Source organism: Rhinolophus hipposideros, assembly GCF_964194185.1.
Source record: "Rhinolophus hipposideros genome assembly, chromosome: 6".
In the NCBI taxonomy this organism is placed as follows: domain Eukaryota; kingdom Metazoa; phylum Chordata; class Mammalia; order Chiroptera; family Rhinolophidae; genus Rhinolophus; species Rhinolophus hipposideros.
In genome coordinates this window covers 71,594,133-71,616,350 of record NC_138052.1, presented here as the reverse complement: position 1 = coordinate 71,616,350, position 22,218 = coordinate 71,594,133, and the positions used below count along the sequence as shown (strand labels likewise).

Sequence of the window (22,218 nt, the reverse complement as noted above, 5' to 3'; positions counted from 1 at the left end):
AGTTTCAAAGGAGAATATCCACAATTATTTGAAATGGCTATTAAAATACTCACCCTGTTTCCCAATTCTATATCTTTATAAAACAAGATTTTCTTCATATGTTTCAACCAGACAACGTATCGTAAGAGATTAAATGTAGTGGCAGAAATGAAAATCCAGCTGTCGTCTTTTAAGCCAGATAATAAAGAGATTCGAAAAAATGTAGAACAATGCCACTTCCCTAAATGTTTTTGATTTGGAAAGTATCTATTTTTCATGTAAAATTTTATTTTATTTGAAATAAATAAAGATATTTGTATTTCTCCACTTTATTTTCTAATATGGTAAATATCAATAGATCTAACCCACATAAGCAAAATAGAAATCCCTGAAACTAGAACATTTGAGAATTCCTGGTCTATTCTGGGTTCTCTGCTGATCTCCTTGCTGATAACTGCCAGTGTTTGTTTCTTTTCCCCTTGAGTTATTTTTCTATTTCATATGTACCTGTATGTAGTTGAATTTTCTAGAACCAATCTTTTTGCTCAGCTCCCTGTCTGTTCTTAGGCTGGATTTCCTCCCTAAGTATAACACTAGGTATCTAAACCACACTGAGGCTACAAATTCTGGACAATTGTTTTATATTCTTTTTCCCCCCCTTAATTATTGGCCTCTAGACATCTCCAGAATACCAGAAACTGCAGGATTCCAGTTCTTGTTATGAGTCTCTTGCTCTCCATCTCGGCAGGAAAAGGAAGGAAGCAGAATACACACTGGGCTTCTGGAAGACCTTTCCTGGAAAAATGACGGTAAACCATGCCAATTGTCATTAACCCAGCAATCAGCAGGCATATCCAAAACAACTGTCGTCATTTTTTCCATTCCTCACTTGTTCATGGTAATAATGCTTTAATGACCCCTTTCGTAAGGATGCTCTAAGCACCACAGCAATGGATGGTCTAAACATTAAAACCTTCCTTCACTTCTGGTAGTCCTCTCTGAACACGTATGTCACCTTCTTTTGTTGGTTCCCGTTTTCTTTTTAATCTCCCTTGACTGCTAATTTTATGAAACGTTTGGATTCCACCTAGATTTAGGTTTAACACCAAGCTAAGTTGTGACCAGCAAATTCTCTAAATGTGATTTGTATATCTTTCATTTCCTCTTTGCAGGTTAAGATAAGTTTGATTGTTCAATTTTGTATTTGTTTTTAATTCCAGGATTCCTTAAGGAAGCCAGAGCGTCGACTGCTGTGTGAGAGTAGTAACCGAGCCCTGTCTCTGCAGCATGCTGGGAGGTTTTCAGTGAACTGGTTCATTCTCTTTAATGATGCCCTAGTGCATGCCCAGGTAGGCCGGGTTCCAACCTTAGAAGAAGCATACTCTATTTAAAATTGAATTAGTTACGCCATCAGTTTGTGTTAAATCTATTGTGATTTCACCGGAACTATTGAATGAAAGGGAATTGGTTAGCTTGCATTTGTGGTGTGGGCTGGATTTTAGGGAGCTTTTTTAATTTCCATCTTGAAAATGAGTATCAGCCATGTGACAGGGTCCTTGCAGCAGAGATGGTGAGACCCATTGGGGTTAGCCATGTTGTGGGGACTATTTAGCTGAGATGGTGGACTTAGCCATCTGCAAGAGGTTCTGCAGCAGAGACCCCAGGGCCCACTTGGGCTTCCTCAGATGTGTCTCCATGTTCATTGTTTCAGTTCTCCACACACCATGTTTTCCCTTTGGCCACACTATGGGCAGAGCCACTTTCTGAAGAAGCTGGTACTGTGTAAGTGTGCCCCTCTCCTTCACCCCACTCTTAATTCTCTCCCTTTGTTACCCTGATTGTTTCCTTATTCAAGTCAAAAGGCTCAGGAGGCCTCCCCATTCTGCATAATCAGGCTTACCCTCCCAGCACTAGATAGTAAAATGGCCTGTGGGGAAGATCATGACAGATCTTGTGGTGGAAGGGTTTCTTTATTGCTCACATTCCCGTGGTTCAGCACAGAGCTAGGTAACCGTGTTGTTTCTCCCACTGTGGGATCCAAACCCAGGGCATAACTACATTTACATTTAATTGACTTCTCCTGTTGAAATAAACAAGTTATTTTTCATATTTAAGAATGGATATTGTAAGTATTTATCCTTATGAACGTTTTAGGAATGGCTTAAAGATAACTACACCTGAGGAGCAGTTCACTCTGATTTCATCAACACCCCAGGAGAAGGTTAGTCAATTATGGTATTTTCTTTCAGTCTTTGGCCTAGATGTTTTTGTCTGTTACGGTAGTAAAGAAGAGATAAAAACTGTTTGCTTGGCTAATGATCCGTAATTATGTCTGATAAATCTTCATTAAACCAAGACTATACATTTTTATTTATTTACTTATTTTTAATGGGTCTTAGTTTTAAACCCATAACAGTGAATTCCAAGAGCCAATCAGTGTTAATTAATAAGAAAAGCATCAGGAGACAGAAAAATTGCACCAAGAAAAGCTAGCAGGATTCAAAGCAGTGTGTAATGTGTTGTTGCCTTCAGCTTATCAATCCTTTTTGCTCCTAGACGAAGTGGCTACGGGCTATAAGCCACGCTGTGGATCAGGCTTTGAGGGGGATGCCTGATCTTCCGCCTTACGGAAGTGGCAGTATTCAGAGGCAGGAACCACCCATTTCTCGCAGTGCCAAATACACTTTCTACAAGGACCCTCGCCTAAAGGATGCAACCTATGATGGACGCTGGTTTTCAGGGAAGCCTCATGGCAGGTGAACGTGTTTCAGTTTTACACCGGGGTGAGGGTGAGAGTCTAATTACTGAGAATGTAATGATTATCGGAAACATTAATTGACACGTATTATTCTTTGCTTATGCATTCCAGAGGGGTTTTGAAGTGGCCAGATGGAAAGATGTATTCTGGCATGTTCAGGAATGGCTTAGAAGATGGGTAAGTAAATTGTGTAAAACATGAGGGTGAATTCAACTTCCGTCACAAATTACTATGTTATTTTGTGTTCAGAGTTCTTTTCGAAACAATAAGGAGATTTTTGTTCTGTTTTTAGAAATGCATACCACACGTTAAGGTTGATAATGCAGATGTGTGAACACAAAGAGAGCTAGGAATTTAGGATGCAGCCTTGATTTACCTAGAATGAATCATTTACTTTGATAGCTGCGTGACCTCAAGTTACACAGCCTTACATCTGTTAAATTGGGACTGTGTTTTCTATCCACTTTGTAGTTGTGAAGGCTGAGAACCTTGGGTAATGTTGATGGTGAGACCATTGAGACAGTATGTCCTACAAAGGACATACAGAAATTTTCCCTTCAGTAGTTTTAAGTCATCTTTAATTTTTGTGGTATGCTAAAGGGGAAATCTTCTAAGTGCTGTATTATCTTAATGGTACTCAATGGCATTTTTTTGTATAAGTTCGTCATGTTTTCTAACACTTAGATATATTTACATGATAAATTTATGGCAATGAAGTATTTTGTATCACATTAGATAAGCAATTAATTTTTTATGTAGAAAAAAATCATGTAAATTGGGTAGGTGATTTTTTGTGTATGTGATAATGTAAATTTTTATGATATATTTTAGTCTCCTTTTAATAGAATTTTAGAATGAGAAGAGACTTTAGATAATCTGACTCACCCCCTTTATTATACAGATGAGGGAGCTGGGTCCTGGGACTTACCAAGATGATGTGACTAATGAGTGGCAGAGATAGGCTTAGGACATAGGTTTTCTGTTTTTCATTGGACTTCGGATAAAACACCTAATCTCTGTATAGTGGGGTTGATGTCCCATTCCTCTAAGACTTGCTAAATGGCTTAGGTAATAGATACAGTTTAAGCCAATACTCCATATACTCCTTTCCTCCTACAGGCAATCTCTGTTCTCTTTGTTAAATGTATACACACAAAGGGTGAATATGTCATAAATGCATCTTCTGATGTTTTTTATTTTCCTTGGCAGGTATGGAGAATACAGAATCCCAAACAAAGCATTGAACAAAGAAGACCATTATGTGGGCCATTGGAAAGAAGGAAAAATGTGTGGTCAGGGAGTCTATAGGTAATAACATTGGAAAGGTTGTTGCACTGGGGTTACTTTTTCAAACAGTCACGTAAACTTAAATGTTTGTGGAGCCAAAATTTTCAAGGAGGAAATTTTATTTACTCTTCTTATGACTGAAACTGTGTAAAGTCTTCTTTTAACTATCAACCTCTCATCTATCACAATGTGAAAATTTTAGGGTATTGTTTAGTTCTTAACAAAACTGTACAAACCTTGTAAACCCTACCTTTCACACAGAATCTCGTAAATGTCTTGCCTGTAAATTTATCTAATATTTAGTATATGACTCTAATATGGACAAACCTATCGTTCTTTCAGAGATCACTCATTTTATTTTCCCATAAGAGCATTCATTTCATTTTCACCCTTTTTCCCCCCCATGTTAACACAGAATAACACCTGTGACATATTTAACTTCTTAGCTTTAGTCATTCAAAAATGAGAATTTTTATTGATTAAAATAATCATATAAACAAATAATTATAGCTATCAGTGAGACATGAGTATAATTTTGAATTTCCTAAACTTTGTAAAAATAAGCATCAGGATTCAATGTGCTTGTGATCTTTATCCATTCTTTTTAACCACAGTTATGCCTCTGGTGAAGTGTTTGAAGGCTGTTTTCAAGATAATATGCGTCATGGTCATGGGCTTCTACGAAGCGGAAAATTGACTTCCTCTTCTCCCAGTATGTTCATTGGCCAGTGGGTAATGGATAAGAAAGCAGGATATGGTGTCTTTGATGATATCACTAGGTACAGTATTCTGCTTCTAATCTCAAAGTTTAGTTTGAGAGGATAAGGTTCCTGTACTTCTCCAAAAACAGTGATAATTTTTATGAAGGTTGAGTGTCTGAATCTGACTGTGTTGAGAAAAATTGTAATAAGACAGTTGCCAGATCATGTTATTCATTTGCTTGTGAACATAACAATAGGTTACTTCTTTACAATGTCAGGATCATTCAGAATTAACGTTGGTACAATTTTCCTTAAAGCTTCACAAAGAAAAAGCTTTTAATGTTCCAACGAGGCTACCAAATCTTTAATCTTCAATGCAGTCAGTAGATAATAAAGGAGTAAATAGATAATAGATAATACAGTTAACAGATAATACAGATAAACAGTAGATAATAAAAGGAGTAAAAGTCAGGGGGAACCTATGGAAATTTCCTCTGGGGTCATGGAATGGTATCTTTTGCTAAATGGTTATCTTTTTGCTAAATACCTTTTTTGCTTAGGTCTTCCTATCAGGTCAGACAATTCTTAGTTGCCATGCAAGCAACCTAGGAATCAAGCTTAGTTAAATTCAGTCAAACTTCAGGGAGGAATATAGTTCTTTTGCCTCCCTATTTGGTTTGACCTGATTTGCTTTTGGACTTAACATGTACTCTTTTTCCACCTCATGTTATTGTCATAATGGAATTTTTAAAAATATGCTGTTATTGCTAAACTCCATGATTATTTTTAATAAGGAGTTTGTACTTATTCTGTCTTTTTAGTGGAGATTAATAAGATTTCTCTGTTTGAATAGATGAAGAATGAGTCTTCTTGTATGGTAACCCCATTTCTTTTTGTTTTGTTTTTTAAGTTAGTAAACTTTGGGGTAAGAAAAAATTGTGCATAGGTTTGAATCTACCTATTATTAGGTCGGTGCAAAAGTAATTGCGGTTTTTGCAATTTTTTTTTTAACCTTTTAAACCGCAATTACTTTTGCACCAACCTGATACATTTTGAATGAAATTATTTAGAGATGAATTGTTAACATTCTTTTCATGATTATACATTTTAAAGTTATCATGGAAATTCATAGAGTGTATGCAAATTTATGTCAGGTGGATTATAATGTCAAATTCCTAAGAGAACATTTCTCTGAGTAAGATGCCTTTTGCTATCACATTGTCTCATTTTTGAGGAGATGGAGTTAATCACTTGAACTAGAAAAATGGAACAGATGCCACCTAGGGGTGATGCTTGGTATCTCCCATGTGATAATTGTTTTTTCCCTACCTCATCCTTAGCATTGATTTTTCGTTTCATTTCTTTTCTATTTCCATGAAGGGGGGAAAAGTATATGGGAATGTGGCAAGATGATGTATGTCAAGGGAATGGTGTGGTAGTTACCCAGTTTGGATTATACTATGAAGGCAACTTTCACCTTAATAAAATGATGGTGAGTGGAAGATTTGTATATAGTTACTATTGATTTTTGTTTTTTAACTCCTATGTCCTTAACTTTTAAAATAATCTTTTTTTTTTTAAATACTCTATCTTCGTAGTACTGCTTTGTCTTTTCAGATCACATAAGGCTTTGGGGGGATATGGCTACATGTACTCTTAAGTTACCCCACATTTTATGTGTTGTTATTTTTGTTTTGTTTCTTCACATAGGGAAATGGGGTTTTACTTTCTGAAGATGATACCATCTATGAGGGAGAATTTTCAGATGACTGGACTCTTAGTGGAAAGGTTGGAAGCTTTCTTCTTTGTCTCTCTAATGTAATCTTTTCAATTTTTTCTTAACTTTGTAAAAAAGCTAACTTACCATACATAACATTCACCCATTTTAAGTGTACTTTTCAATTATTTTTCAGTAAATAAACAGAGTCGTACAATCACACCACAGTTCAATTTTGGAACATTTCCATCACCCAGAAAGATTTCCATTACCCATCGCTTGCCTATTTGAAATCACACCTCCAGTCCCAGAGAACCTCTAATGGACTTTATCACTCTGCAGATTTGTCTTTTTAGGTCCTTTCCTATAAATCATATAACATTGTGGTCTCTACAGTGTGGCATATTGCACTTAGCAAAATGTTTCTGAGGTGTTCCCATTTTGTGGCATGTGCAGTACTTCATTCCTTTTTATTGCTGAAAGGTGTTCCAAAACCACGTTTTGTTTATCTCTTCCTTCACCAGTTAATGGGCATTTGATTATTTCCAATTTTAAGCTATTATAAATAAAAATCTATAAACATTTGAATACAACTTCTTATGTGAACATGTTTTTATTTCTCTTGGATAGGTGTCTAGGAGTGCAATTGCTTGGTTGTATGGTAAACTGATGCTTAGCATACTAGTAGAAACTGTATTCCACAGTGGCGGTATTTCCATCATTACTGTATGAGAATTCTGATTTCTCCACCTCTTTCCCAACGTTTTTTATTCTGTTTTTTTTCTTTTTGCCATTCTAGTGGGTGTGAATTGATATCTCATGGTTTTAATTTACATTTCCCTAGTGACTAATGATGTCATATGTCATTAGAGCGTATTTTCATATGCTTATTAGCAACTGATGTATCTTTGGTGAAATGTCTATTCAAATATATATTTTTAAATTTTTATTCAATTTATTTAAATAAGAGAAACAACAGTTTACCCATTCAAATATTTGGACATTTTAAGAATTTGTTTATAGTTTTATTGAGTTGTAAGGGCGTTTTATATTTTCCAGATACAAGTTCTTTATTAGATATAGTATTCACAAATATTTTCTTGTTGTCTGTGGCTTGTGTTTTTATTTTCTTAATAGAGTCTTTTGAAGCAACAATTTTTAATTTTAATGAAGTCCCATTTATCAAAATTTTTATGCATCATGTTTTTGATGTCACATGTAAGAAGTCTTTGCCTAACTCAAGGTTATTAAGATTTCCTTTTATTTTGTTCTAAAAGTTTTACATTTTTAGCTCTTAATATTTAGGTCTATGATTCACTTTGAGTATATTGTGTGAGTTATAAGTCTAAATTGATCTTTTTGCATATGGATATCCAATTGCCCCAGCAACTTTTCCCATTGAATTTTCTTAGCACCTTTGTTGAATTTTCTTAACATCACTAAGTATGGTAAACATATTTTACCATAAAATATATTTTCTTGATCTACATGTCTTTCCTTATGCCAGTGCCACACTGCCTTGATTACTGTAGATTTCTAGTAAGTTGTGAAATCAGGGAAGTGTAAGTCTTCCAACTTTTGTATTTTTTTAAATTGTTTTGGCTATGCTGGATCTTTTGCCTTTTCATATAAATTTAGAAATGGTATGTCAAAATCTGTAGTAAAGCCTGCTGAAATTTTGATTGCATCACTTTGGGGAGAGTTGCCATTTTAATATTGAATCTTTCAATCCATGAATGTGGAATGTTTATTTATTTAGATCGTCTTTAATTTCTATCAGCAGTGTTTTATAGTTTTCAAAATGCATCTCTTGCGTATCTTTGGTTAAATTTATTCGTAACTTTTTTTAAAGCTGTTATATAGAGAATTTTTTTTTAATTTTATTTTTGAATTGTTCATTGCTATTATATATAAACTCACTGATATTTATATTTTGTTTTTGTATCCTGAAACCTTGCTAAAGTCGTTTATTAGTTCTAGTAGGGTGTGTGTGTGTGTGTGTGTGTGTGTTTCTTAGGATTTCATACATATAGGATCATGTTGTCTGCAAATATAGTTTTACTTCTTCCTTTGCAATCTGGAAGGCTTTTATTTCTTTTTGCCTGATTGCACTCTCTAGATTCTCTAGTAGAATGTTGAATAGAAGTAACAAGAGTGGACATCTTTGCCTTGTTCCTGTTTTAGGGGAAAAGCATTAAATCTTTTATCACTGAGTATATTAGCTAAAGGTTTTTCATAGATTAATCAGATTGAGATAGTTCCCTTCGATTCCTAATTTGTTGAGAGTTTTTAAAATGTAAATGGGTTTTGTATTGTGTCACAGGGCTTTTTCTGTGCTTATTGAGATGATTGTGTGGTTTTTGTCCTTTATTAATATATAGTGTTTATATTGGTTGTTTTTCTGATTATAAACCAACCTTGCTTTCCTGGGATAAATTGTAATTGGTCATAGTGTACAATCCTTTTTATGTGTTACTGGATATAGTACTAATATTTTGTCAAAGTTTTTTGACAATTTGACAAAATATGGTTTACTGCTTTATTTTCTTATGATGTCTGTCTGTCTTTGGTATCAAGGAAATGCTTCATAGCATGAGTTGGGAAGGGTTCCCTTCTCTATTTCCTAAGAGTTTGTGAAGCCTTGGTATTATTATTTCTTCTTTGAATGTTTTGAAGAATTTACCAATGAAGTCATCCAGGCCTGAGATTTACTTTGTGAGAATATTTTAGATTTCTAATTCAATTTCCTTCTAATTGGTCTATTCAGATTTTCCATTTCTATCAGTTCTGATAATTTGTTTCTTCCTAGGAATTTTCCTATTTTACCTGTTATCTAATTTGTTGGCATAAAGTTGTTCTCTTAGTATTCCCTTCTAACCTTTTTAATTTCTGTTAGATTGGTGTAACATATCCCGTTTTGTTTTTGATTTTGTAATTTTATCTTTTTTTCTTGATTAATCTAGTTAATTGTTTGTAAATTTGTGTATCTTCTCAATGAAGCAACTTTTGGTTTCATTGATTTTTCTCTATTTTTTGTTTTGTTTGCTGTCTCATTGATTTTATTTATTATCCCTTTCCTTTTTCTTTTTTTGGGTTTAGTTTACTCCTTTTAATTTTGTAAGGTGAAATTTTAGATTACTATTTGAGAACTTTCTTATTTTCTGATACAGTCATAGCTAAAATTGCCTGTAGGCACTGCTTTAGCAGCATCCTTTGAGATCTTTCTTATTTTCTAATATAGGCATTTACAGCTAAAAATTGTCCTGTAGGCTCTGCTTTAGCCATATCCCATACATTTGGATAAGTTATGTGTTCATTTCATTCAGCTCAAAATATTTTACTCATTTTTCCTGTTATTATTTTTTTCTTTTACCCAGGATTACTTTCACATATTCTTTTTGCACATACACATACACATTTTTTTATTTATTTTTTTTAAAGTATTGGGGATTTGTAAAAAGTAAGTTAAAAACAAATGTTAATCATTTGGTGCTTTTTTTCCCCCCTCTTGATTTCTTAAATTTAAAATACTTCCTCTAATTCCATATTTTCTCTAACTACCTAGGGAACACTGACTATGCCAAATGGAGATTACATTGAAGGTTGTTTTAGTGGAGAATGGGGATCTGGGATAAAAATCACTGGAACCTACTTCAAGCCTAGTCTGTATGAGAGTGATAAAGACAGACCCAAAGTCTTGTGAGTAATTAGTGTAAATTCTGGATTAATGATTGAATGTTTTGAGTTGTCTTTTATCAAATCTGGTTAATATTTTAAATACAGAACAAGTTTTTAAAGTCTTTTTTTCCCCACCAAAATGGAACCTCCTTGCAATGTCATCTGACACTACTATAGATAGCTAAGTCTATAGCCTTAGATACTTAAAATAAAAGTTCTGTGTGTGGGAACAATCTTACTGTTAGTGGTGCAGGTATCCAAGTTGATTGAAAGAGAGCATTCTGAAATGGAACCGCTGCACAATTTGATGTTTGAAAAGTAAAGATCAAGCCTATATATACACCAAGTGGAATAGTGTACTCTATACATATGGAAAAAAAGTCAAAATCTAAGTCTCTTAGTGTATTATGTACTTCTAAGAAGTTTTTTATATGTGTTTTTTTTTTATTGATTACAGCTTTAGTTTTATTTTTCTATTTTGGTAACATCTCAGATTCGTTGTTTTGATGGGAGCTCAATATATTTTATGTACCATCTCTTCTTAGAGTATTTTTAGAGCATAGTACGTAATGCATTTTCACAGTTCTCATTATGAGTTGTGCAATGCACAGAAAGTCCTTGTTTTAGTAGGAATCAATTTTACAAAATCAATTCTGTGGAAATGTAGAAAGCAAAGGAGTCAATTCTGATGTGCTTTGTACTTAACAATTTATACACTGTAGAATCTGATAAGCATTAAGTAGCTAAAAGTAATCCCTTTAAAATTTTTGTTAATGTTTTTAAAAGTAGAATCACTATGAATCTAGGCAGTTTTGTTATAGAAGCACTCCCAGTTGTATATTCGTTTCTCTTCTTTATGATTTTTGCATAGAAAAAAAGTGGCTAATAAAACCTTGATCTGAATTTATTAGCAGGAAGCTAGGCAACCTGGCAGTGCCAGCTGATGAGAAGTGGAAAGCAGTGTTTGATGAATGTTGGCATCAGCTGGGCTGTGAGAACACAGGCCAAGGGGAGGTTTGCAAAGCATGGGACAATATTGCTGTGGCCCTGACCACCAATCGGCGCCAACATAGAGACAGGTGAGTGAATGCCTGCCCAACGTCGGGCAGAGCATGGTAGGAAGATGCAATGTAAAACCAATATGTATTCAAGGCTTGCCACATTTAACTTAAAAACATAATTTAAAAGACAATGATGTACTTCTGTTTCTGGGTAAGATGGATAAAACATGCCTCCCTTTATCTTCTCCTGAAGTCAACTATAAAATCCACACAGAATACATGGACAGCTATTTGAAAACTCTGAAAAGTAAATATCAGCTGGAGTATTGGGAAAGAATACCTGAATTCAGAGTGCCCTTGAGCCAGTCATGAGCTTACTGGGTTTTTTAACTTTAGTATGTCTCAGTATAACCTGAAACCTTGAAGTAAGCACTGTGGTATAGTACATAGACAGAGATCCAGAAAAAAACCCTTTGCTTTTGGCTCACGGTGTGGTAAAGAGAACCCTAAAGCTCAGGTTGAGTGGAGGAAACACACTAGGTTTCCTTTCTCTCCTTTTATTTCCATTTTCTCATGCTGCAACCTCCAGGTACTTCTGTGGCAGGGGCAGTGATGGCCGCTGCTAGAGCAGCCATGGACAGGAAGCTTGCAAGAGCTAAAACTCTTCAGGGCATGGAAGCTTCTTCCCTCTTTGGTGGATCCCAAGGTCTAAGAGTCACGGCCAACTCCCATTACTTTTTCGGCCTCTCTGTCTTTCTCCTGCTTGGCCTTGGATGTGGTACATTCATGGAAGTGGGCAGTTTCTGGCCAGAGGACCTAATTTGGAACCAAAACCTGCTGGTGAGGTGATACAGAGAGAGGAGCTCTGGAAACCAACCTTGCAAAGTTGTTTCTGAACTCCTGAGTTCACCCCAGACTTGCACAAGTGTGGATTTGATCCTAATTAGCATACCAAGCACTTTGAGAACTGAGCTAATAGGGAGACTTCTACCCAGGTCCCAGACTGATCACTGAGTGGTACATGCATAGACAGACCCAAATAGGACTGCAAAGGCTTTGAGAAGTGAACTGACATTGGAACCACAGTCCATAGAAGGCTGAAACAAAAATATCAGCTATTCCAGAGATTCCCAAGACGATTGCATATTCAGTGATTCATTAGAGGGACTCACAAGACTCAACATATAGTCATGCTCACAGGTAAGAGTTATTAACAGCAATGTAGTAAGTATCCACAGCCAGATCATAAGGGAGAAGGCATAGGCAGAGTGGGGAGGAATCCATGTGCTTCCCATTGCTCTCCTCCTTCTGTGAGGGTCCTACAGAGCACACTCTTCCCCCCAGGAGTAAAATTCAGCCATATGTACAATGTTTCTGTCCAGGGAAGCCCATTAGAGATTCAGTACCCAAAGTTTTTAATGAGGGCTGGTCACATTGGCACCCTGTGCTTAGCAACTACCAAAATTCCACAGTCCCAGAAGGAAAGAAAATGTTCACCATAAAGCACACTGGTAATATAGTCTGTGGACAGCAAAATACCCTTATCAGTTAAGGAATGTTTCATGTCAGTATAGGGGACATTTAGGAAGCTTAGTTTGCAGGTACCAACCAAAGGTCAACTTTATAAGCAGGTCCTTCTAAAGATAATAGTTTCAAGCCTACTATATTTATTATACATGTCAACATTCTCCTTAAGGTATAAATAAGACCCAGCGTCTAATAATGTAATACTCAAAATGTCCAGGATGTACTTGGCCAATCGAAGAGCCATGAAAATCTCAACTTATTTGGAGAAAGACAATCAGTAGACATCAGTGACACCTTAACATTGATTTTGGAATTATCTGACAAGAACTTTAAAGCAACTAGTATAAAAATGGTCAAATGAGCAATCACAAACACCCTTGAAACAAACATTAAAATTGGTAAGTATCAGCAAAGGATAGAAGATACAAAGAAGCAAATCAAAATTTTAGAATAAAAAATATAGTAACCAAAAAAAAAAAAAAGTCACTGTGCGAACTCAATAGCAGAATAGAGATGACAGCAGAATGGTCAGTGAAATTGAAAATAGATTAATAGAAGTTATTCAAACTGAAAAACAGAGAGAAAATTAACATTTGAACGAGCTTTTATATAAAAAAAAATGAACAGAGCTCTAAGGGCCTGAGAGTCTTAGTATTTGTGTCCTTGAAATCCCAGAAGGAGAGGAGAAAAATTGTGAGGCTGAGAAAATATTTGAAGAAATAATGGTTGGAAACTTTCCACGTTTAGTGAAAGACATAAACCTACAGATTCAAGAAGTCAGCAAACCACATCCTGGAAAAAAACAAAGATATCCATGTACAAACACATCATATTCAAAGTGAAAGAAAAAAGTCTTGAAAGCAACTAGATAAAAACGACACCTAATGTGTAGGGAATCAGCAGTTCAAATGCCTGCGTATTTGTCATCAATATCCTTTGGAGGCCTAAAGGAAGTGGCAAAACAGTTTTGAAGTGCTGAAAGAAAAATTACGGATGTGCTTTTTCATTTCTTTCTACTTTTTAAAATTTTCTCCCTTTTTCTCTGTTTCTGTTCTCCGCTTTTACTTTCTCCATCTGCCTTTTTTCATATTTCCTTATTCTTTAACTTGCCAGTAACTTCTACAAGTATTGCTGAGCATTTGCTAATTCCTACAATGTAGAAAGAAGTTTAGGTCTTCTTTTTTTTCCCCCTGTATTTGCGTTAAATGGGAATTGGTTATAGTGTTTCATGCATGAAGTTCATGATTTTTACTTTATACTCCATCAGTATAAGTAATGGAAACTCTCAGAGCTGATTAAATCCGTGGCCTTGCCCTTGTGTGTGACGCAGATGGTCAGCCTTCACTGATAGAGCCCATCAGTGTAGACATTGGGACCTTAGCTCTCCAGTTAATTTTGGTTAACTGTTGTTGGGTTAACATAGAAACATTAGTTTTTAAGAAGTGAAAATGAATGAACTTTTATATAAAACCATGTCGCTATCCTATTTATCTAAAATAGTAAAATAATAATGATTGTGCACTGTTTCTAATTTCCAATTCGTTGTAATCTAATGATAGAGTGCCATTACCAAAAATTTCTACTGATTACTAGTATTACTATTTTGTCGTAGCTTCTTCATTCAAAGCTTCTCTTTCCCCATCATGTGCTTACCTCCCCAACTGTTGTGCGTGTGCGGCATCCTCCTTATCTCCTTACTTCTTGAGCTCATTTTCATTTCTTCTTTTGCCCTTCTATTTGGTTTCCTTTTTCCTTGGCTCTCCCTGTTCTCTTTATTCCATTTTTCTCCTGTCGCTAACAAATCTATCACCAGTTTTCTCTTCAAGCAAACATTATAGTATTTCCCAACATCATGGTTCACATTGGAGCAAAATCTTCATTAATTTATTGTAGTTGGTATGAAGTACAATTAAACGGTCTTTTGCATGACTGTTATATAAACTTAATAGTGGGTCATTTGCCATTGATGAGCTTATTGGGACCAAACACTGTGCTGGATGCTCCATTTCATCCTTAGTTGGTGATGATGTTTTATGTGTACATTATAATCGTCTTGCTTTCTTGATATGAAATTCACACTAGGCTTTCTTTTCCCTTTTTATAGTCCAGAGATATTAAGTCGTTCACAAACTCAGACACTAGAGAGTTTGGAGTTTATTCCTCAGCATGTTGGTGCCTTCTCAGTGGAGAAATACGACGACATCAGGAAATACTTAATAAAGGTAAACTAGAGACCACATTACACTGGTCTTGTGAGTTAATGATGCAGCTACCACAGTATATCATCCAAATCTACTTACAGCTCATCATTACCCTCGTCTTGTTTTTGCTTTCTGAGTATTTCTTTTGTTAATTCTCTTGACTACTAAAAGCACATTTCTGCATGAAGATTGGCCTATGATGACAATAGTTAACTTTTTAAGTTTTGTAAAGTGTTCAAGGGTGTTCTGAAGAACTAGAGTCAGAGTTTAAAACGGCTTTTTGTTAGTAACATTAGCAAACTAGAGATGGTACAAATAAAGCATGCTGCCCTCACCCCTGGTTATGCTCTCTTTGCTTCCTTCTCAAACCCTAAGATCAGCTACAATTTCAGGGATGACACACATTAGATGGGGTGCAGCAAGGAGTACTAAGAGAAATCAAGGGAACTGAAGAGCAAATGTTTCAGAGCATAATCAGCAGTCATTGTTTAGTTTTCTCCAAGATGACATTTTATGTATACTTTTGTGGAGTTTAAAGTTAAATTAACTTCACAGAGATGTTAAAAGGATTTTTTGATTAAGTTTATGAACTCCTACTCCATATAATTTGGGTAGACTCAACGCTGTCAGAAAAGTTAAGAGTATTTGAATTTTCCTGACTCAAAAGTTGATTCCTGACATTCTGAAAGTTGTTTACTGTTTGCTGATTCTTTCTGCTGTTAGTCCGCATTGATTGCCTTCATTGATTCTCCTCCTGTCTCAGGCCTGTGACACCCCTCTACACCCCCTGGGCAGGCTCGTAGAGACACTGGTTGCTGTGTACAGAATGACATATGTGGGTGTGGGAGCCAACCGCCGGCTATTGCAGGAGGCTGTGAAGGAGATTAAGTCCTACCTGAAGCGAATTTTCCAGCTGGTGAGGTAAGGGACCTTTTTACTGAAGTCTGCAAGTTGTGGAATGCTAGTTTATACTAATGCTTGGGTGTCTTCACTCCGAATCTAGAGATTACGTCTTTGTGAAGAATCATTGATGTTTCCCTTCATCACAGAAATTATTCATCAAGAAAATGGTTTTATGCCAGAGATCCTTAAATTGACTGAATAAGGAAAACATGTTTTTACCTTATGTTTATGCTATAAATATAAAAAGAGATGAACCTTAGCCATTGCTACTTATCTCCTTTATATATTTCTTACTCATTAAACATAGTTGAAGGCTAAAATAAATGTATTTATTTTTTAATTCTAATTCTGGTATGAAATATAGTATGATTTGGATTTAATCTCTGGGCAAAATCAAGTCTCTAAAACCTAACCACAGAGAAGACAAAGTAATACGAAATTTTGTCCCTGAGTGTTTATGTCCTGTCCCTTGACAACAGCATCATATTTGTTCTTTTATTCAACAGTTATTTATTGAGTGCATCTATGTGTTAGCTACCATTCCAGATCCTGGTGGAATTTATCAGTGAACGAAACCAAAAAAATAAAAATTTAAAAATCTGTACTTTCATGGAGCTTACATTCTAGTGGGGGACACAGTAAACAAAATAATAGTATGTCAGGTGATAATAAATGTGGCGGAGGGCAAGAGGGTGGATCTGGAGGTACGATGTTGCTGTTTTAAACAGGAGGCCTGACTAATAAGTTAGTATCTGAGCAGGGACTCTGAAGGAGGTGAGAAAGCGAGCGACTAAGCGCCTTAGAAAGAGTTTCAGGCAGCAATCAAATCTGAAACTGGTGAAATTCAAGATCTTTTACTGGGTTTAAGCCAACAAGTAAATACTATATTGAAATAATTATACAAAAGTTTATGGATTTGTCCCCAAAAAAGCTTCCTTATATTAGTAGCCTCAGAATTAATAAATGCTTTTGGAAATGTTCAGACTTTGAGGGGGCAATATGACCTATTAAAAAAGACCACTGGGTTGGGAGTGTGTCAGCTCTGATGGTACAGTGAAGACAAGTTTCCTGATCTTCTTAGCTTTCCCTGCTATAAAATTAGTGCCAGAGGTAGGGACAAGGTTGTAGTCTTCCTTTAAAGAGAAAGTGCCGTAAATATAAGGAGGATAGTGAAGTTGTTTATGGTAGAGCCTACCATTTGCATCCAAGAGATTGGAGATAAAATCTAGGGTAAATTCAAAGCCTAGAAAAAAATCCTCTACAACTTGGCAGCTTGATCATTTGGAAAATTTTTTCAGCAACTTGACTTTTTTTATAAACGTTTAAAATTTTTACCTGAATTGAGTTTTCATTTTTTTCTTAATGTTGGACATTTAAGTAGTTTCCACTGATATTTGTTTATACTCTGAGAATAATAATCTCTACTTGAAGACTTGATAAAAATTGACCTCAGATGCCAGTAAGAAAAACACATTATATAGATCTTCATTGTTTAATAACTAGACAGAAAATAACCCCTGCACATGAAGATTTTTTTAGTGGTATTATTCAATAGCTACACTCTTATTCTGTGAGAAGCATCAATTAAGACTCTCAGAGAACTAAAATATTTAATTAATATAAAATTTGATTTCATAGGTCCTTAAATAGATTAAATAATAGGAATGTGTTTTTATTCTTTGGCCACTCTGGAAGTATAGTTGTCTAATTACTTTTTTTTATTACTCCTTAGGTTTTTATTTCCTGAACTTCCTGAAGAGGGCAGCACAATTCCTCTCTCCGCTCCTCTGCCTACTGAAAGGAAATCCTTTTGCACTGGGAAGCCAGATTCTAGATCCGAATCACCAGAGCCAGGGTAATTGAAGTTGGGAGGAGATAGTGAGGAAAGCGGGGTGGGCACCAAATGATCCTATCCAAAGACTCCCAGAAAAGTTATTTTCTCTAGATTTCAGTTTCCTTATTTCTAAAATGGTATCGTTGAACTAGGTGATCTCTGAGGTTCATTTTAGGTCTCAAGTCCATGAAAGTGCAACCACAAATGACTGGGCACAAAGGTAGCTGAGCAAAGTAACATCTTGCTGACCTAGAATAACCACAGAGAAATCAGTCTCAAAATGGAAACCAAGTAGGTTTTCAGTTAGATTTTGAGTTGAAGAAAAGAATTCATATTTGGTCTGAGACCAAACTCTGGGGCCATCGGTAAGCTCCTCATGTGAACTCCATATGTACACGTAGAGTAATGTAACTGCTTCTTTACTCAAAATTTCCCATCTTTATTTTCAACTTTGATTCTGTATTCAATTTTAATATTAATGCTCTCCCTCTCATTCCCATATCTTGTAGCTATGTGGTAACAAGTTCTGGGTTAGTGCTTCCTGTGCTGCTACCTCGGCTCTACCCACCACTGTTTATGCTCTATGCCCTGGATAATGATCGTGAGGAAGACATTTACTGGGAATGTGTTCTGCGACTAAATAAGCAGCCTGATATTGCTCTTCTGGGCTTCCTTGGGGTACAGAGGTAAGTAGTTATGAGTGGAATCAAGTGGTTTTAATTTAAAATTCAAACAGCATTATCAATTTGGTAGTCTGACATCTAATTATGTATAGGATTTGCAGTTTTATTCACTTATTTGCAGATCTATCTTATATTTTGCAAAATAGTGATATTTAATTATTTCTGAGAATTTTTGGAGATAAGTATGAACCCGATTGTTCTTCGGAATCTGTTTTTTATTTGTGTGATATATATATATATATATATACATATATATATATGTGTGTGTAATATATATATGTGTGTGTGTGTAATTTGTAACATATATATGTAATATATGTATACATATATATTTAATTTGAGTTATCTCACCTGATATTTTGCAGTTCTTTAAAGCAAAATACATTTATTCACATTTTCAGAAAAAGTTATTTGTATTCAGTCTTTGGCATTCTTCCTTCCCTTCTTTTCCCTTCTTCCCTATCTATCATTTCTAATTTAAAAGTTTTAGAAATGCTATTTTTGTTGCATTGTTTCTTGTTTCTTTCTAGTGCTGTGATAAGGCTGATCACCTCAACACCCAATAATTATATGTTTGTGATATCAAAAAAAGTAAATAAGCTTAATTGGAAAGTAAATTTTATCAATGGAATAATAGTAAAAATGAGATAAAACTGAGTGAAGGAAAGATTTTGGCCAATGTTTGGTAATATCCATAATGTATAGGGTTATTGGAGTATGGAATAACAAATCCCTTAGAGACATGATTGAAACTCTTAAATTAATTCTGGAATGTTTATTAAAACTTAACAGATCTATGAAACAATAATTTTAAATGGGGACAGGGAAGCCAATATAGCCATCAAATATTTTTATAGGGATTAATCTACCATAAGTAACAACTTATATTAACAAAGTATGGATTCCATTGTAGGAAATTTTGGCCAGTGACCTTGTCAATCCTTGGAGACAGTAAAAAGGTATAGTAGATTTTAGTTTCCTCAGCACATACGCTTTTCTTTGGTGTGGGGGATTCAAGATTACAAGAAATTTCCATCTTACTTTGGTAGAATAGTACCCAAGCATGAGTTATTTACCAAAGATCTGCACCCTGCCTTCAGTATCCTTTATTTTTATTGTTATTGCAAAAGATAGCATTTCTCTTTTAACTTCATAAATTCTCTCTTTGCAGGTTTTACCAACCACAAAAGATGCTTGTTTTGCCTCAGCTGTGGAATGTCTACAGCAGATCAGGTAATCTCTGATTTGTTGAACAATCACATTAATCAAAGTAGTGGTTGATCTGTCAAGATGTTAATGAGATCTTATTTTTACTGAAGCTCTAAGGGCCCCCTCCATTCCTAGATGGTGTCAGACTCAAGCTGGAGATAACAAAGTCTTTTTTGAGATATTTGGGTTACCTTTTCCTCTATAAGGCCCTTAGATTTTTGAAAGGGGTGGAGAGCCTACCCAGAAACTTACCTACACAATCACCTCTTTAGCCAAATGGAAACTAACCAAACTTTTTACTCAGAGAAGAGCATGTATTAGGGAAATAGTAAGGTCCACTTGGGTAAAAGGAGATAATACGTGACTTAGTGAATTCTTCCAGGTGAACCATAGATAGTTGGAGACTTTTCTCACAGAACCATAGGATTACAGAGGTCATCCCTTCCAGCGACTCACTATGCCTGATAAGTCCAACTTAGGGCACATGTCAAAACATTAATATTGAATGGCTTGATTAAGAAAATTATAGTATATCTTTTTGTCTTTTTTTTTTTCAATAGCACAACATTTACTCCATCAGACAAACTTAAAGTCATCCAGCAGACTTTTGAAGAGATCTCTCAGAGTGTCCTGGCATCACTTCAGGAAGACTTTTTGTGGTCCATGGATGACTTGTTTCCTGTTTTCTTATATGTGGTGCTACGGGCCAGGTGATCCATCTTTTCTGACTTAATATTACTGATTCCTTATTTTAACATGTGTACCTTCTGCTTTTTCTGAACTGATGACATGAATATGCTCCCCCACTACAAAACAATCTATTTCTTTTGCCCCATTCTACTATGGTATTATCTCTTGGTTGAGCTGTTCTTTCTTTTCCCCTCAAATCGATTCAGAAGGAGGATATAGATATAAGTGGAAATAACTCTGTACCTTTTTCTTGTTGGGGCAGGATTAGGAATTTAGGCTCTGAGGTCCACCTCATTGAGGATCTGATGGACCCCTATCTTCAGCATGGGGAACAGGGTATAATGTTCACCACCTTGAAGGTAAGTATAGATGTTATTTAATATTTTTTATCTTAATATCTGTCCTTTATTTGCTATATTATAAATGTCTTAACCACTTTTTTCTTTATATAAGTTTAATGCAAACATTAAGTGCCTTTAGAGCACATATTGTTAATATTTTAAAATATAATATATTAAAGAAAAGTATAGTCAGTTATTCTTCAAAATCCTAAAGCAAATTATTCACTACCCAATCTTCCCTATGGATTGATCATTCAAATAGTTACAAATGCTTATAAATGTAGACCATCTGTATTAAATGTAACTAGGAAAGAAACAAAGGATTCTTAGTGTCCAAAAAAGTATCCAACAATAGAGCTATTTAATGGAGCTAAGACAAAACACAGAAGGCAGTTTGTATAGAATGAATACGAATTGCATCTTTTTTTGACCCCATATATTTACAATAAGCAATAGGTTACAAATGAGGTTCTCTGATTGATGGAAGTCATTTCTATTCACCACCTCAATTTTTTCTGGACTTTGGTAGAATCATTCTGAAGTTTAGTCAAAGAACAACAAATAGAAAACGACAAAAACACTTCTGAGAAAAGAGAGGGAGAATAGACCCACTTTGCCAGTTAGTAAAATATAATAAAATTATAGTAATTAAAATAGGATGTTACTGTCACAGGAATAGACAAATACCTAAACTGAAAGGATAACCCCCATATAGGTAATTACCATAATGAAAGTTTCACATACGAAAATGGAAACATCAGACACAAAAATGGAAAAGAGAAATTATTTAATAAATGGTCAAAATATCACTATAGCTTGTTAGGAATTTAGAAGGAGAGTGTAATCAGAGTGGAATAACCCACAATGCAAATTACAGATTCTTTAGGGTTTAAGTATAGAAAAAGGAAGAGAGGAGAAAAAAACAGGAAAATTAAAATGAGGGGAAAAAAATAGAATTCAATGTCAGGTGTCTGGGTTGGGTTAATTTTTTTAAACTTTCAACCTAAATACCATTAACATTTCTATTAAAGAAACTGAAAAGAGTTGAGGGAACTGGGGAAAATACTGACCACCAATGATTTACATCATTAAGTATTTATGTTATTGAAGAGCACCCCTAAACATATCACCAAGGAAGAAACTGAATGAATACACCCATGTATAGGAAAATGCTCATCCTCACTGAAAATTATAGTGCTGCAGATTTAAACAAGGTGCCATTTTGTGCTTGCTAAATTAGCAAAAATGTTTTAAATTTACCCAGTGCTAGTGGCGTTATAGTGAAATTCAGTATTATTCCACATTGCCGATAATGGATTAAAGAGCAGTCACCCTTTTGGAAAACAGCTGTTATTAACATTTATGTCAACAACATCCAAAATGTTGATGGAGTTTGAGTAGCTCTACGACTGGAGATCAATCCTGTTGATGACTAAAGAATGGGAAACATTTATGTGTTACTTGGATGAGGTGTTCTTTGTAGTATAACTCCCAAGCCTGGATACTTTCAGAATTACCTGGGTTACTTCTGAAAAATGCATTACCAGAAATTCTAACTCACTAGATCTGGAATGATGCTTAATCTGTATGTTTCTTAAACATACATGATTCTTAAACTAGATGATTCTGATTACAGTTGTTTGTGTACCTTATAATGATACTCTGTGCAATGAATAAATGGCCTAACACATTGTGGTATTTGTACTTAG

The 22,218-nt window shown here is 35.1% G+C and overlaps 1 protein-coding gene across 3 annotated transcripts in view; it reads left to right on the top strand.

The window, feature by feature from the left end:
* The window catches only part of ALS2 (alsin Rho guanine nucleotide exchange factor ALS2), a 74,719-nt gene that overhangs the window by 49,174 nt on the left and 3,327 nt on the right, over positions 1 to 22,218 (top strand). For 2 of the 3 annotated variants that reach the window (XM_081050558.1, XM_081050559.1), the window contains 20 exons: positions 657 to 788; positions 1,200 to 1,328; positions 1,691 to 1,761; positions 2,134 to 2,200; positions 2,536 to 2,735; positions 2,849 to 2,914; positions 3,947 to 4,045; positions 4,639 to 4,803; positions 6,106 to 6,217; positions 6,436 to 6,513; positions 10,008 to 10,141; positions 11,032 to 11,199; positions 14,753 to 14,870; positions 15,613 to 15,770; positions 17,485 to 17,607; positions 18,096 to 18,272; positions 19,183 to 19,228; positions 19,441 to 19,502; positions 20,039 to 20,188; positions 20,431 to 20,527. In XM_081050558.1, the coding sequence (XP_080906684.1) occupies positions 657 to 788; positions 1,200 to 1,328; positions 1,691 to 1,761; positions 2,134 to 2,200; positions 2,536 to 2,735; positions 2,849 to 2,914; positions 3,947 to 4,045; positions 4,639 to 4,803; positions 6,106 to 6,217; positions 6,436 to 6,513; positions 10,008 to 10,141; positions 11,032 to 11,199; positions 14,753 to 14,870; positions 15,613 to 15,770; positions 17,485 to 17,607; positions 18,096 to 18,272; positions 19,183 to 19,228; positions 19,441 to 19,502; positions 20,039 to 20,188; positions 20,431 to 20,527 (2,352 nt within the window). The remainder of the gene's footprint in view (positions 1 to 656; positions 789 to 1,199; positions 1,329 to 1,690; positions 1,762 to 2,133; positions 2,201 to 2,535; positions 2,736 to 2,848; positions 2,915 to 3,946; positions 4,046 to 4,638; positions 4,804 to 6,105; positions 6,218 to 6,435; positions 6,514 to 10,007; positions 10,142 to 11,031; positions 11,200 to 14,752; positions 14,871 to 15,612; positions 15,771 to 17,484; positions 17,608 to 18,095; positions 18,273 to 19,182; positions 19,229 to 19,440; positions 19,503 to 20,038; positions 20,189 to 20,430; positions 20,528 to 22,218) is intronic. The other variant, XM_081050560.1, reaches the window with a different exon arrangement.